At 39.6% G+C, this 17,939-nt stretch overlaps 1 protein-coding gene across 1 annotated transcript in view; it reads left to right on the top strand.

Annotated features, from left to right (window-relative positions):
- Positions 1-10,150: 10,150 nt before the first annotated feature.
- The window catches only part of LOC139729485 (uncharacterized), a 41,671-nt gene continuing 33,882 nt past the window's right edge, over positions 10,151-17,939 (top strand). Inside the window, exon 1 of the mRNA XM_071640410.1 lies at positions 10,151-10,324. Coding sequence (XP_071496511.1) covers positions 10,151-10,324 — 174 coding nt within the window. The remainder of the gene's footprint in view (positions 10,325-17,939) is intronic.

Below are 17,939 nucleotides of genomic sequence, written 5' to 3'. Positions count from 1 at the left end.
AAGATATGAGTTTTCAATATATTCTGATTACGACGAGTGAGAAAATGACGAAGTCATGCTTATAATTTGTGTGCCATGCCTTGGGGAACCACACTGGTTGCCCTCTTTATCGTTCCGAACTAATTTGTCGTGACAACTTAACATATGTTCGTGATCAACTCGAAACAGAATCGGTCGCCTAATGGGCACACCCGATGATTCCTACGGATTATTGGTTGAGAAAAGCGGTTTAGGAGGTTCACGATTTTTCTTTTGTGTTTCACGCGCCCTGCGTAACAGTTCTATACTGCATTATATCACGCTGTTATTTTCATTGTTTAGTCCGCTCCCGCCCCTCCCCATCCCTACCTCGTCTGTCATGTAAGATACTAGTAATCGTAATCATTGCCCCCCATAAGAGAAATATTTCCCCAAACTTTAGTTTAGTGTAAATTCAGCAACTAAGGAAAGATCTATAAGTGACATAATGAACATTCGAGGAAAATCGGAAAATTTTCGAATTTATGTAAATTTTGATTTATTCCACTGTTTTAGATCGGAACTCAGCAATTCGTGATGTGAAACTACTTGCGCGACGTAAAAAGAAAAGTAATAGGAATTTCAAACAGAAGAAATTGAGAAAGAAATAGGACATGAGAGAAGCTTGATTTCGTTCTTAAAAAAAAAAAAGAAAATGAAATTTGTTTTGACGACTACTTGTAATCTCGGTTGCACGTATAGGGAATGCGTACTGTATACTTGTCATAGATAAGAATTACGATTTGCGCATTCCAGTTAATAATATATTTTCTTTATATAATTTTACTCGTTTATGATATTTGAACGAATTGTCAGGCTTTCCTCAAACCTTCTCAAAGTGTACCGTTCATTTCGAGTAGAGAATACCCTCTCGATAGCGAGAGAATATCATTCAGAGCGAGATGTCACTTGCATTTTAATAACTTTAAAAGTTAAAACCGATAATCAGAATGGTTGGAGTTTCGACCTTATCGGACAAAGGGTGAGAGAGTTGTTGAATCTTGCATCCTGGTGGGGGACTGTCATGCAGTCATTTTCACTTCCAGACAATATTTATAACTGCTTTAAAACCACCAGCTTATGTCCCTCTGAGATAATACATGCAAACAATACCACAAATATTACTGTCTATAAATGGGAAAAATGTAATAGTAAAGAGGGCATCTATGTACGCAAAATGATAGGGATCCGATAGGGTGACGTCACAAACGGGGGCATCCCTGACCCCCGATCACTACATCGAAAGCCTGAGGCTCCAAGGCTGTAGACATCCGCACTTGTCACTCTGACTTGTGCATAAACGGTAATTGCTAACAATCTTTCTTCGCGGAACTGTGGGTGAGCATAATGTATGCTCTTGATTTTTGTAACCGCATGATTTTGTTAGTTTATCTTCATTTTTTTCGCAAATACTTGAGCGAAGGGGCCTGGGATTAAAGACTTGACGTTTAATGGGTCACGAAAAGAGCATTTACCCATCACAGTTAGACTGTCAGACAGATGTTCAGCAAACGGTTTTTTTTTCGACTTTTTCGTTTTTTCTTCCACCCCTCCACCCCCCCCCCCCCCCGTCTTTGTCGCTCTTAAGACTTGGGTACACTTAAAGGGAAGGTAAACCCAAAGAACAATGTGGATTGAGTGAAAGCAGCAACATTAATAGAACACATCAGTGAAAGTTTGAGGAAAATCGGACAATCGATGCAAAAGTTATGAATTTTTAAAGTTTTGGTGTTGGAACCGCTGGGTGAGGAGACTACTAGAGGATATGACGTATGAGTGGACAACAATACAAAGAAAATATAAAGGAAATTCAACAAAAATTCACTTTTCTAGAATCATGAAAGAGCAGTGGACCAACCGCTTTCAGAAAGCAGGGGGAATAATTGCTATCCTTAACATATGTCAATATCAAGTTGATGGAATTTGTAATTTTCATGAAAAATGGATTTTTGCAGAATTTTCTTTATATTTTCTTGGTATTGTTGTCCACTCATACGTCATATCCTCTAGTAGTCTCCTCACCCAGCGGTTCCAACATCAAAACTTTAAAAATTCATAACTTTTGCATCGATTGTCCGATTTTCTTCAAACTTTCACTGATGTGTTCTATTAATGTTGCTGCTTTCACTCAATCCACATTGCTCTTGGGGTTTATCTTCCCTTTAAAGGGCTGAGCCATACACTTTATGATTGACATAACAAACACAACACACACACACACATACACATACACATTTTTTTTTAATAATCTTTATCTAGTGATATTCAAATTAATGCAAATATAATATCAGCTGGGGCCCATTGCATAAAAGTTACTATTATGGTAACTTTGCCATCCAATGGTAACTTCCATGGAATTCTTGATTTTGATTGGCTGTTGAGTATTGTTGCCATGGTAGTTACCAATGGATGGCAAAGTTACCACAATAGTAACTTTTTCTATGCAACAGGCCCCTGATGTTGCTGTGCAAACAGAAAGATCACACCCGTTTTCTTTTCTTTCTTTCTTTTTTGACGCAAATAACCACATTATTGTACCCAGGAGGGGTGCACGTCACGAGACCGACACCCACGAGTCATACAGCTCATGAGTCATATAGCCCATGAGTTCGACACTATGCTAACAAGGCCCACGAGATCGATTCATTAAGCCCCGTGTTATGTCTGTCGAATTCGTGGGCTGTTTTTATACCAAGTGTCGAACTCATGGGTTGTCTGTATTTGCCTAGTGTCGAACTCATGGGCTGTATGACTCGTGAGCTGTATGACTCATGGACCTGTTTTGATGTCGAACTCGTGGGCTGTGTGACTCGTGAGTGTCGGTCTTTATGGGGGGGGGGGTACTACCTTTCTTGCATAAATAATGCTTTCTTAAAAATTGACATTAAACTTAATATTTCAACACCTGGCATTCCAATCATCAAAAATATATTGATCATTGAAAAGAGAGAGAAAAAAAAACCAAGCACATTGTACAGCGAAACAGAACCACACACACACACACACACACACACACACACACACACACACACACACACACACACACACACACACACACACACACACACACACACACACACACAATGATGAACAAGGGAGAAGAGTTGAAATTCGGAATAAGAAAGGAGAGGAACTACGAAATGATTCTCTTTGTCGCAATCTGTCTTTTTGAGCTGCTCTTCTCATTTTTCTTCTTCTTGACAATGAATGGTGGCAATCATAACGACAAAAGCGATGACGCATATCAATCATAGTGATTGTTGCAACAGAAATAATGCTAATGATACTAACAATAGCTACAATATTGGATAAAAATTCTTAGTATATTAGAATATATGAACTGAGCAATCGATACTAATGATATTCTAGCAAAATAGGGGAATCGATTCTTATACCCTTAAGATAGGACAAAGATGCCGTTGAAAATTTGTCAAAATTTGCACTTACAAAGGAGTCGCTGGGGACAAATCAGACAGAAACAAGGAGGAAGAGAGGGAGAGGGGGAGAAGAAGAAGAAGAAGAAGAAGAAGAAGAAGAAGAAGAAGAAAAGAGCTGACGCACATTGTGATGCTGAAACAAGCGAACAAAAGAAAGAACAAAGGCAAGAAGGGAAAGGAAGAGGGGAAGAAGAAGAGGAAGAAGAAAAAAAAAGAAGGACGAGAGGGGTATAAGAATGAATAGCGATAGAACAAATTTCAATAATGCACCCTATAGGCATCATCATGAGTGGCGTATCGACACTGCCAAATACCAGATGCAATTGAATATGGATTGCGTGCATTTATCATTGGAGTTAACTTTTTCACATTATAGTATTTGATGAGTTACACATTTATAATCATGTCTAGAACACCAAAGAAAGGTTTCCCTTATAAAGATGAAAGCTGTAGTGTGAAAAAGGACGGTTAACGAACCCGATGTTGCGATGCTGTCGTGCAAACGGCGTATGAGTAATAATGATACGAGCTGATCTAAATCATGTTCGCCAATTTATTTCGGCTGCAATATCCAATGAGAGGTATCCGATAAGAATCATTGACCTGTCTCTCTAGTCATTATTTTTTTCTAGGGTGGAAATTTGTTGCTGTTCTTACAATTCGGGGTGGCTTCCGTGATGGAAAATTGCATCTTGTGTGCCTTATGTTAATTCGGCATGAAGACAATAGATACTGCATGCATTTTGTACAGAGTATAAAACTATAAGTATGATAATAAAAAGCAGCATTAGAAAAGACGGGTGCAAACATTTTAAGAAGCAAGCGATGAGAAGAAAAGGTAAGAGAAAGAAAGATAGAGGGAGAGATGAATAAGATGACGAAGAGATGGGTAATAAGAGACAGGTCGTGGTAATAGTCCCATACAGGTTTGTTCGTATAGCAGTAAAATAAAATTACTTTTGTGACAGTAACTGTGTTGCAGTAAAAAAAAAGATCACATGTGACAGTGACAGTCTGTCGACCTCTCTGTCTCTCTTTCTCTCCCTCTCTGTCTCTTTCTTCACCTTGTAACTTCTACTACACCTATCCATGAATGTTATCTACTGACACCATATAAGGCTTTGATGTTTATGTTTTTTCTGCATCAGATTTTTGCCTAAAAACTTAAATGTTCTGACGATTTAAAACGTGCTGAACGTTCATTGATTTAGCACGTTACCATTCACGTTTCACTATTCCCTTGATAGGATAAAATCTCCATTAAGAACATTATCTTCGTGAATTTTGATGACTGTATAGGTGCCTACCAAATATCCTATTCTTTTTTTCTCTCTTTCATGCACTGCAACATTATTGACAATCACATGATAATAGTTCTCCTTTTGTCTCGTTTGTATTTCTAGTCAGTTCAGTTTTATTAATCATCATTTTAAGAGTATACAATAAAAAGCACAAAGATACATGATACAAAATAACCATAAACAAAACAAAAACAATTAAACTTGACGGTGGGAACTCCAGGAGAAGCGTTGCTTATAGATTGGGGCCCCAATAATGCTTTTGTGATACAATATGTACTTTCATAGTGCAGTAAGTATAGTTTCCTCCCTTTACTTTTTTTCCCTAATTATCTGTCACGATAACACAGGTTGACTATTTTCTGTTGGAAGAATAAGTTTCATTAACTATGACTATGCTTTATTTTATAGGCAGCATATTATTTTTCACTTGCTATATTCGTGCTATAGTTTTCCTCTAGTTCATGCGTGAAATGAAAATTTTATAACTACCTGGCCAATTGCAACCACTTGTACATCAGTTGCCTTTTTCACACCGATTGACCATCCCCTTTCTTTGAATTTCGGAAAGAAAAACGAAAGTTGTCACATATAAATAATGTTGATTCTTATCTATGGTAATTAACAACCAGGATAATGGCAGTTTACCCCTTGTAATTGACATAACTCGTGTGTTGTCAGTCATTATTGTGTTGCTCGTTGATCTTTATACAGTTATGGCAGTTTCCTTGCAAGCAGTATACACATTTCCCGTTAAAGGGGAAAAATATATGCGAGTAATGGTTGCAAACTCGATGAATTAACATTCACTGCAACTGTTACGAACGTTGTGATGATGTCTCCCTCTATAGACCGTTGTAGGTCAAAAATGGCCCGGATTAACTAGTATTACCAGTATTGTTATATTCACATACAGTACATGGGGCACCAACAAACGTAATGGAACTAACCATAGTGGAACGAATGAATGCACGGTTGAGTCATGAGGATAAGAAAAGACAAGGTCTAGATAGGACGAAGGTAAATAAAAATTATGACGAGGTCAAAAAACTTAGAAATTTGAAAGCTTAAAAGCGAATGTAAGTGAACTTTAACCCTCATCCCCCCCCCCCCTGAAATTTAGAAATTAAGGCGACACTGCGGACAAGGTGAATGTACGCTGAGTCACCAACTGAAGTTACTAAACTAAGGGGGGGGGGGGGGCGACATGGGCAAATCAGGGGCGTCACCAGCTTTTTTTCAAGGGGGGTGCGTTTTGACACTAAATGTTCACGAGATTTTTTTTTGACAGACATTTTGATAGGAAGCTCTCAATCCCTAGACTTTTACTGTTTTTTTAGGGAAACCAAGCGGGGAAAGGGCACCGGTAGCTAGGATTTCATCTTGGGGGGGGGGGGGGGGGGTTGGGGTAGTATGCGAGGGAGCGAGCAAGGGTGGGGGAGTGTGTGTAAGTGCCGGAGAGGGTTGCACCCCTATATAAATGGATAATGGAAATGGTGTGAAACGACAAATTACTGGCAGCGATATCAGGGGAATGGCATAACGACTACATGCGAGCGAGCGGATCGAGCGAGCTTGAAAATTTTGACATTTTACAGTCCAAAAACTGCCGTTTGTAGCCATATTTTTTTGCTTTGTAAATTAAGGGGGGCGCACCGGGCGCAACTGCTGGCAATTACTGGCAGCAACATCAGGAGTGGCATAACAATTAAATGCGAGCGAGCGAAGAGAGCGAGCTTGAAAATTTTGACATTTTACAGTCCAAACGCTGCCATTTGGAGCCATCTTTTTTCGCTTTCGAAATAAAGGAGGGGTGGGGGCGCAACGGGCGCAACTGCCGGTAATTACTGGCAGCAACATCAGGAGAATTGCATAACAATTAAATGCGAGCGAGCGAGCGAGCGAGCTTGAAAATTTTGACATCTTACAGTCCAAAAACTGCCGTTTGTAGCCATATTTTTTTTTTTTTGCTTTGGAAATTAAGGGGGGTAGGCAATTACTGGCAGCAACTGCTGGCAATTACTGGCAGCAACATCAGGTGAATGGCATAACAATTAAATGCGAGCGAGCGAAGAGAGCGAGCTTGAAAATTTTGACATTATTTTTTACAGTCCAAACACTGCCATTTGGAGCCATATTTTTTCGCTTTCGAAATAAAGGAGGGGTGGGGGCGCAACGGGCGCAACTGCCGGTAATAACTGGCAGCAACATCAGGAGAATTGCATAACAATTAAATGCGAGCGAGCTTGAAAATTTTGACATTTTACAGTCCAAAAACTGCCGTTTGTAGCCGTATTTTTTTTTTTGCTTTGGAAATTTAGGGGGCACATCGGGCGCATCTTACTGTTTGCAATTACTGGCAGCAACATCAGGTGAATGGCATAACAATTAGATGCGAGCGAGCGAAGAGAGCGAGCTTGAAAATTTTGACATTTTACAGTCCCAAAACTGCCATTTGGAGCCATATTTTTTCGTTTTGGAAATAAAGGAGGTGGCAGCAATACTGGCAGCACTATCAGGAGAGCATGATTACATTCGAGCGAGCGGAACGAGCGAGCTTGAAAATATTACATTTTACCGTCCAAAAACTGCCGCTCTTTTCTTAGCCATATTTTGTCGCTTTGGAAATTAAGGGGGAGGGGCACCGGGCGGAACTGCTGGCAATTACTGGCAGCAACATCAGATGAATTGCATAACGATTAAATGCGAGCGAGCGAAGAGAGCGAGCTTGAAAATTTTACATTTTACAGTCCAAGAACTGCCGTTCTTAGCCATATTTTTTCGCTTTGGAAATTAAGGGGGGGGGAACGCAACGGGCGCAACTGCAGGCAATGGTATACTGGCAGCAACATCAGAAGAATGGCATAAAGATTAAATGCGAGCGAACGGAGCGAGCGAGCTTGAAAATTTTGAAATTTTACAGTCCCCAAATTGCCGTTTGTAGCCATATTTTTTTGCTCTGGAAATTAAGGGGGGGGGGCGTACCAGGCGCAACTGCCGGCAATTACTAGCAGCAACTTCAGGAGAATGGCATTACGATTAAATGCGAGCGAGAGGAGCGAGCGAGCTTGAAAGTTTTGACATTTTACTGTCCAAAAACTGCCGTTTGAAGCTATATTTTTTTTTCGCTTTGGAAATTAAAGGGGGAGGGGGGGGGGGGACGCCCGGTGCGCCTGGTGCGCCTGGTGCGCCCCTCTCCCTGGATCCCCCATTGGTAGTCAAGGGTGTGGGTTTATGTTCATTGTTCTTATACTGTGGGAGGTTTGACCAGCGAGGTGGCGTCGAAGTGACCAAGCGGGGAAAGGATGTCCAAAATCTGCACTTTAGAGCATCCCCTAAACTAATTGTGCGTGTTTGTTTGTGTGTGTGTGTATTATATGTACATGGAAAAGTTAGGAATTAGCCCAGGTCAAGTCTTTTTATTGGCAATGCAAGACATTTTTACATAGACTAGCATGTAAAGCAACACTGCAAAATCAATGATCTAGCTTTGACATTCTACATCACATTGCGCAACATTGTAGCCACTCTTCGTTCGGATGTACTGAGTACACTGCGCACATCCTGCTTATATGCAGAATGCCAACTAGGAATCACGCTGAATCACAATCTCTTGTCGGATCCGGGCATTTTGAACAATGTTTCACACTATATACCTATCTAATTATGGTTAAAAGAAATCATAGAAAAATATCTTATTTCTTGATCACCTTTTCATTCAAAAGCAGTTTACTAACACCTGAATTACTATTTCGGTATACTATCTTTTACCAGCGGATTGGGAGGGGGGCGCACCCCCCCCCCCCCCCTCCGTAGTTACTCCACTGCTTTTGGGTGAAATAATTGGACAAATTTCTTGAATTCTAACAAAAAAGCAAGAAAATCTTTTCATCGCGGGAATTATGATTATGTGGGGTGGGGCAAATGGTGCGCTTGCCTTCCAATATTTTTATGGGGGCAACATTTTTGTTTTCTTTCAAAAGCAAGAAAATCTTCTCATTTCGGGAATTATTAATTATGGGGGGGCAAAATTAAAATATGCTTGCCCCTCCAATATTTTTATGGGGGTAACTTTTTGTTTTTCTGTCAAAAAAAAAAAGATACGAAAATCTTCTCGTCTCTGGAATTATGGAGGGGGGGAGGGGAGGTGGGCAAAATGATATGCTTGCCCCTCCATTTTTTAAAATCTTTTGCTAATGAGGCTAAGGCTCGCTCTTGGGTTGGCAATATGGATTGGTCAGAAGTAACGTACATAGACCCTACATACCTTGTAAGTAGCACACGTAGGCCTACATGCAAACGTGTATAAGTGCTCCGTATCGTATACGGATGTACAGTACGGTCGATAAATAGTAAACACTGTAGAATATTAATAGATAAAATCAGTGCTGCCAGAACCAGGGGTGCGAATTGATTTGTGTGTGTGTGTGTGTGTGTGTCCCTGGTGCAAAATATAAAAAAAAAAATAGAAAAGAGTAATTATTTAGTGTCCGGCGTTGAGGTCGCTCGCAGACTGATTTTTTTTTTTTTTTTTTTTTTTAAGGATCTGAAGGGGGGTGCGTTCGCACCCAACGCACCCCCCCTGGTGACGCCCATGGCAAATGCAATACTAAAAAGGATGGCTTGTTGAATCTGTTAATAACAAAATGATGAAACTCTTTATATAGGAACGGCGATTACCACAAAACTTTCCTGATTGGTTGAGTGTTTTCAGTGATTCGACCAATCGAATGCTACCTCCCTGTATCGTGTTACATCGTACCCGCTGGCCAAAACTTCTAAAAGTATGTGATATCAACTTTTTTTAAGGGGGGGGGGGGAGGGGGCTTGCCTTCGGTTATGAATTTGTTTATATTTCTGTTAATTTTGACAGAAATTGAATGACTACGAAGTCAGATTATCGGTATATATCATACACTCTGAGCAGCTGCTGACAAAAACCTGTGCTAAAACCGCAGCGTACAAAGGGCTACGAGCGTGGTGATATACAACCGTTATACTTTGTGGTGAATGATTGGCTCATGGTATTGGCTCTTGACACCTCACTCACTGCACTGTAGTGTGGGCTGCACCGGTTATCTCGAGCTCATTCGGTATTGAGTCAACCGTTGATAATTTCTGCCCTGCGAGCTCCACCCATGTTGGGTGATATCATCACTGGGCAACCGTCAACAGCACTGGAGTCCGACCGAACGAAGGAGAGGTTATACCTGCCATTCTGATAATCTACAGCACCAGCGGCGAACAACCATGACTGCACTTGTGGAACTTCAACGGTACACTGGCGGCAACTCACGCCGACGCGTCTCGGGGAGGCAGGGGCGAACGCTCGCTGCCGCCCTCGCGACTCCCTCGCAGCTGTTGCCTTCCTTATTCTCATGCTGCATTTACTCTGTTATGTTTTTGCTCTGTTGTGCGCCTTATACGTGGAGTTTACCGGCCAGTCCTGGGTTGAAATCAGAAACAGGCTTTGGTGAGGAGGACAAACAAATCATTCTTGGGAATCATCGGCGTGATTTCGACACTCGAGAGACGGGAGACAAAAAGGCAGTCAATCTACATCACTCCGAGGTGAGTTGAAACCTTAATGCTACCGAAATCGCGCATAGTATAGAGGCGGCAGGAGGGGATAAGCGTTCGGATCTTAAGATTCAGGTCATGTTGATTATAAAATGCCTTTTTTTCATTACTGTACGCCACATAATCTGTCAGACATGTTTTGGAGGGGGAGGGTATGATTTACAGTGTAATAGGTGGCAAAATTATCAAGCCCCCCCCCCCACCACCAAAAACAAACGAACAAACAAACAAACAAACAAACAAAAAGAACAACTAATATAATTATAGATGAAAGAGTACAAAACTTCAACCCCCTCCCCCTCAAAGAGAATTAGGAAACAGTGAACAGTAAAAGAAATCTTGAATCCCTTCCTCACGTTCATTAAAATTGCCAAAAACGCTGTAACTTTTCCATCGACTAAACGCGCTGTCTTGAATCTCATCTTCAAGATCACAAGCATGCGGCAAGTCCGTTCGCAGAATAAAACAAAGAACACTTGACCTTGGCCGCTATGTCTTTCTCAACGACCCGTTATTGCGGTAAGGTAGGTTAAACAGCAACAGTAGTAACAACAACAACAAATTTATCGGTTCTGTCACGTCACTCAAACCCCGAATGTGACGTGTAAACCGGTAAGGACCGCGGGGGGTAAGGATCTCCGCAAGGGCTGCCTTTGTTTGAGGAGAGTATTCGACTTGAATTTGGTCATGGCTTTCATCTTGCGATCGTTATAATTCACCGCGGTTCTCAATCCGGGAGTTGAACACTTGCAAAATGTTCCTATCACGGATTGCCACATATCAATTGACTTGACCAGACTAAATCAAATTAGATTAAAAAGAGAAAATAGATAAGAGTATAGACAGTATTTTATATCGGTTCGGTTAGATTGACATGGAATATTGTTGTTTTTTCTAAATCATTGTTAACAAGAGAAATTGATTTACTGATGGGGCACATGTAAAACTAAAAGACATGACAATAAGGAAATAAGAAGCAACTACAAAAATATTATACACTTAAATGATGTGGTTGCTAACGCATGACATCACTATCAAGGTGAAATTTCTCTTGACAAAATAAAGTAAGAGGGCATTTTTCAGGGACTTGGGAACGAAGTCTAAACAAAGGAAAGAAGTTTACCACGGACAAGGTTCCACTTCTGAAATATTCAGGCTTATACTTTTTACTGTGATGATGTGTCAGTCTTGCGGTGTGTAGATCCACCTGCGCCAAAGCAGAGACCGAATGTATGTTGATGTCATGTTGGCCCCATTTACCGAAATCAAATGATAATGTTACACCAAGTTAGAGAGCTGCGAACGATATAACAAGTTCAATTGTCATTGTTTTTACCTTTAGAATTTCAATCTTGCCCCGATAATGACAGTATATAGCACAAATGTGCGTATATTATAAGCGAAATAACCCTGACTGGTAATCTGTCATTAATGTCTTCAGTCACCCTGCACTATTGCATGATTTCATTTCCCTGTTTCCCCAGGGCCCAAAGCAGCTCAATGCTTTCCCATAACATCGCGTGAGTATATACATCTCTTCTGTTATTCTTATAACGCGTCTTCGTGGTGCTTGTTAGGCATATAGATGTCGTGACTACAACATACATGACTAAGACTTTATGCGTCATGTCTTCTATAAGTATGTACACCCATTAGTCTTGTTGTTCCAGGGCAACTATGTTGATACACAAGGACAACCCCGGGGACAACCCCAACCAGCTTTACTCCAGAATTACCCGTATAGCTGGATTTTCCTCCTATGAAGTATAGACGTTTAATTAAACACCAAATTCAAGCCACCATACCCTGCTATTATAGGCCCGTTATAATTACTAATCGATACGGGGTAGCTATGTTGTTCTTCGACATAACAAGAGCAAGGGAAGGGGGGTTGCTTACATGACTTATGTATTTCACGTGAATCGTCAGTGTCATCATCGACTGCACTTGCAGTTACATTAAAATTTTGACTTGAGACGGGGTCATAGAGAGTTGCATCGTAACCTTCATTCGCGGTCTCAGTCAACTCGCTGAGTCGTCTATTGAGATAGACCGGAAACAGAGACAAGTGAATAACTAAAAAACAAAAATAAAACAAAATAAAACAAAACAAAAACAAAAAAGAGAAGGCTTAATCATGATCATCATGAGCATCAATCAATAAATTGCTAAGGAAATATAATTCAGGGAAACAGAGGGATGCCATTCAGTACGTGAAACAGAAGAAAGAAAAATATGACATTTTATGAGCTGATTCTATACCACCAAGAAGTAGCTCTGGTCGCCGAGCTCATACAATCAAGTCCAAAATGGTCTGATTCAAAGTCAACTCCTGATTCCTTCCCAACCCCATTCTTTGCTGCAAGAAGGCGACCTTGTGAAGGGCTTTGTAAGGTTTTAGTTCTGTTGTTAGAGTTCGGTGTGTTTTAGTCACTTTATATTTATACTTCTGTCTACCCATACATGGTTACATTTTCGTACTTTATAGGCCTATTGGTTTTTAAGGGGAAAGCATATTACAAGCTCTGCTTTTTAGCTTCCTCTCAATTTTCAACATTATGCGCACTAAAAAAACATGTATACGTTTATTTATATCTTCCTTAATTCATGGTGTTTATGTGATATTTCGACATATTAGAATATGTATTTTTATTTCCGTATTATTGTTCTTCCCTCGTGATATGTTTGTACGCTGACACTCTTTGTTGAAAATGAAATAAACGAACCTTTCCACTTAAAACAAAAGAAAAATTGGTATCATTATTATCCCTCCCAGGGTAGTCTTTTACCTTGACTCTCCAAGAGGGCCTGCCGTAATTGTTTTTGCCCAAGCATACTCTTTATAAAGTTTACACTTAAGCCTCTGTTTTAAAGAGACGTATAAATATATATATATTATATACAATATAACAGAGAGAGAGAGCCTATCTATTCTATCACCAATAAATCGAATGAAATGTGTTTGGAGGGGACTATATATAGCAGGCGGAGGCCATGTGGAAACCAAAATATCTTTAGCTGGTGTCGTAATCATTCTTTCACTAAAATTTTTTAGACCGAAGACGATTGCCATCTTTTTCTTCCCTATTAGGTGACAAGCAAAATGTCTTTGTGATTTTATCGCGTCGATCTTACGATTGCTGAGATGAATAATCGAATAACGCTGAAATAGGATGGAAAAATGTCAAGCTTTCGTGCCTTGAAGGATTTGTTTTTAAAATAAGATTAATTTACGAGAAGTTATTAGAAATGAGGTCTGAGTCTCACCCCACCCCCCTCCCCAATACGTTTCTATGGCGAATGTCTGAAGTACGTTGTACAGCAACAGTGGTGTCTGGGCCTCAGCATAATGGTGACAAACACGTATGAGGGAATTGAACGTATAATTTTATTGCAGTATAAAGGGGTTACCCCCACTATACTGCTGTATGATAATGAGGGTCCAAAGTTATATTCACAATGTTAGGACATTAGAAATTGCCCCCCCCCCCCCCCCCACTTCCCAATGCATGCAAACATAATATTGACAGAGATCGACGTGATAATTAATCTCCTGTCTATCTGTGTACTATGAAACGGATTTGGGAAAAATGCAAATAACATCATACATGCAGCCATGATGTATACGCGTCAGGGTGAAGCCGGATAAGATTTCTCAATTAATCTTGAAAGTAGAACACACAGGAATACGAAACGTGATTGCAGATTTGTCTTTTTTTTTCCTGTCTTAATTACAATTTCCTTCTTTCGTTTCTGATGAATTGTATATAAAAAAAAAAATGATAACCATGATCTTATAAGCACATTTTTTTTCCTTATTAGAAAGACCAGAAAGAAGGGGAAAATCCTGACATTTACTCATTGGAAGTTTTGATCTTCTACTGTTTTTTGGTTGTTTTTTTTTACAATGCTCAATGACACTAACCGACCAATGCATATTTTTTATGTGTTCCTTTTAATGATGATGGATATAAATTTGTATTGAATTGCATTGAATTGAATTGAACTGAATTTGCAAGTGATTTTTTTCTTTCTTTTGGGGGCCGCTAAGGAAGTATACACGTAATGGATGCTTGTGATCATTAAGTTCACTCCGGAGAACTGTAGGCAATGTGAAAAGTGCCTTAATAACATAAGGGTTCAAGAGCCACCGCAAGGGGACTGGAACCAGTGACCTTTTCGTCGATAGTCCGTGGTTTTATGCTACTGAGCCACAACAGCAGGAGTCCCATGGAGTGTACTTCAATTCGTATAAATCATCACAAATTACAACATAGAAGAGCTGGATATGTTTCCATATAGGGTGCTTGTTTACGTTGGGTTCGATGTCGTGATCGGACAAGAATTTGGATTTTCTTACTTCTTCGGGGATTCCTGGATATCGGCGGGGTCGGCAAATTATGCAAATGAAGTCGTCTGCATACATTTCACTCAAAATAATTTTTCTCCGGAGAACGAAACTGACGAAACTGATTAATCCTTCTGCATGTTTACTTCCAAAATATACGCAAAAGTTTTGTTTTTCACTCTCCTTCTGTCATTCTCGCTGTTTGACACGTAGTCTGCAAATGCATAAATATGTGTATGATTTCTTTTTTAAAATTTGACAGTACTACTTGTTTGCATTCAGAAAACTAGTCTTGTCATGCCCATAATAGTTGATGTCGCAATGGATGTTTTATGGGCTGTTTTCTCTGTTCTTCTATCCTGGAACACGTCCTTTTTGAGCAGTCTGCTTAATAAACTCCACCTGTCCCCTAATTAGTGCTGTGTCATGAAAGGCGATCTCTTTCCGATGGTTGACAATTCTATAACGACACTTGTAAGGCTGTATGATATAACCCCTGTTTACCTGTCATCGATAAGGTTTCGGACCAAACTGTATAGGCTACAGTGTATAGTGTCACATAGACTTCACAATCCGCTTATCACTCTCTTAGCTTTGCACACTCTTCATGTCATTGTAATCATTCGAGAGAATTACAAAACGGAGGAGGGACAAATACTAATCGAAAAGGACAAAAGATTCAAAGGATGCTCCCATCAGTGATAGCCGACACTAAGAACCACTTTCTATTGAATTGTTTTTGCAGCGAGATGCTTACCGCTGGCCGCAGGATTTGTCGGAAATCGTATGGAACGATTGTGAAGGGCAAAATTTCTTTACTTAGAGTAAACTTTCAAATACATGTATAATTATGTGGTCTGATACTCCATATCAATTACCAAGTTTATTGGTAGTCTTCGGATTATAGGAGTAATTGCCTAAATATTGTACTATCAAGTTGATTCGTTCTGTTAAATTCCACGAAAGACACGAAAACATAGCGTTTGTTTTTCTCATCTTTGCATTGCGGCTCCTGGGAAAACGTATAAAATAGCAATCATCGCAGCGAAGCTAAAGCCACGTATAGCGCACGTTTTGATGTACGGCTTGTCCAACCGATCTCAGATAGACCTACCCATGGCAGATAATTTGATTCCAAAGGGCAGTTGTTTACTGCTTTAGTAAATATTGTTTTTGTCAGGAAACTTATCTTACCGTCGAGCGTTTGGGGTAGAATGGCAATAAACACGTGAAGGAAACTGGGGCCTTTTATTAAGTCTATACGTTTCCATCTCCATGATTGATTCAGACATCTTTGAAAAGATTCTCCTTTCCCTATATTGGTCTATACTGCGAAGATACTGCTCTAAAACTGTTAGCTTTTTTCCGCACTGCATGAAGTGTTTCGCACATGTTTCTGTATCTCATTACAATACTGGTCTGTGCCGCTGTGTTTTATTTCAACAGCGTGTTAAAACAGGGGACTGCAAATGAATCCCTTCATTCCTGCGCGTATATTGTTGATATTCTACCGGAAGTTTAAAAAAAAAAAACAAAAACGTCCCTTACTTATCTGTTCCTCTCAATACTTTCTCTTTTCACTTCTAATTTACTCTACTCCCAGTTTAATGCAGTAGGGATGTAATATTTCAAACAACACTTTGTCTCTTTCCTTTTATTTCTTTCATAACAGCTGAATTTGATTGTTTGTATACTATGAAATGTCGCGAGATTCATGAATTTTATTACGTCATAATGCATTGCCCTGTTTGGGTGTGAGGAGCGAAGTTCGATGACCAGAGTTAGAAAGTGTCATGCACCGTGGCAACCCGGACTATAGAATGCAAGCGGAAATAGTTTATGCCAACAATTTATATCTATCTCGTGTTCATTTTTTAATTATGAATTTTCATTTATCAATCGTGTTGTACCTTAGAAAGTTAGAGGAATAGCGATGAAATTGCAATTATAATATAGGATGTAGTATTATAGCAGCAGCAGCAGTATATAGTTTATGTAAGTATAAAGTAATAGAAATAATGATGATCATAATGCTACATTAACTATTACAACAACAACAACAACTACTACTACTACTACTACTATATACTACAACTACTACTACTACTACTACTACTACTACTGCTGCTGCTGCTGCTGCTACTACTTCTATTTACTGCCAGTTATAGTAATCGTCACTGCCATGTTATCATAATCAAGACACAAATGAGAACAATATTGATGAGGATAATAATCTGCACTGACCTCAAAGCCTTTAAAGTGGCAAAACATATCGTATTGACTCTGGAATAGAAGGGTTAATAGACATCATATTGGGCATGTTGCCATTGGAGAATATTCAAGAATTTTCCAGTCATTATTATAACAAATCAACAAAATGGATATTTCACGTCAGTCTCTCAGTAACCGGTCATGGTGTTGAGTGATTTTCATTTTTGTTCGCGTACGTGATTTCCAGGACTTGTGCTGAACTCTTTGGGAGCTAATATGCATCATGTAATGTATCAGTTTCGATTACCATAAGACGTGGGATATTATGTTGGAAGCTCAATAAAAGCCCACTGTATTTGTTTTACGCGGTCAAATTTCTCTTCGACCCGAAGTACACCCATCTTCCTCAATCATTACCGTCACAAATGTGTCAACAAAATTAATCGTTAGCAATATATACGCGTTAGTCATTTTGTTCTGGTCGTCCGGGTCGAGTGATTTTTATTTTTGTTCGCATACTCAGTATGTGATTTCCAGGGCTTGTGCTGAACTTTTTGGGAGCTAAGTATGCATCATGACATGTGTATCAGTTTCGATTACAATAAGGCATGCGATATTACGTCGGAAGATCAATTTAGAAGCTCCTTGTATTTACTGTTTTACGCGGTCAAATTTATCTTCGACCCGAAGTACACCAATCTTCCTCAATCGTTCCCAAATGTGTCAAAAAAAAAAAAATCATTAGCAATACGTGCCAGACATTTTTGTTCTGGTCATCCAGTCGAGCGATTTTCATTTTTGTTCGCATATGTGATTTTAAGGGCTTGTGCTGAATTCTTTGGAAGCTAAGTATGCATCATGTAATGTATCAGTTTCGATTACAATAAGGCATGCGATATTACGTTGGAAGCTCAATTTACAGTTTCCTTGTATTTGTTTTACGCGACCAAATATATTTTCTCTTCGACCCCAAGTACACTTATCTTCCCCCATAGTGATAGTGCACATCTCAAATGTGTCAAACGAGTTAAAAAAATATCAATACCT

Source organism: Diadema antillarum, unplaced genomic scaffold (genome assembly GCF_040938485.1).
Source record: "Diadema antillarum isolate AM-2024a unplaced genomic scaffold, OU_Dant_1.0 seq00000243_RagTag, whole genome shotgun sequence".
NCBI lineage: Eukaryota > Metazoa > Echinodermata > Echinoidea > Diadematoida > Diadematidae > Diadema > Diadema antillarum.
This window is presented reverse-complemented; position numbering and strand designations above follow the sequence as displayed.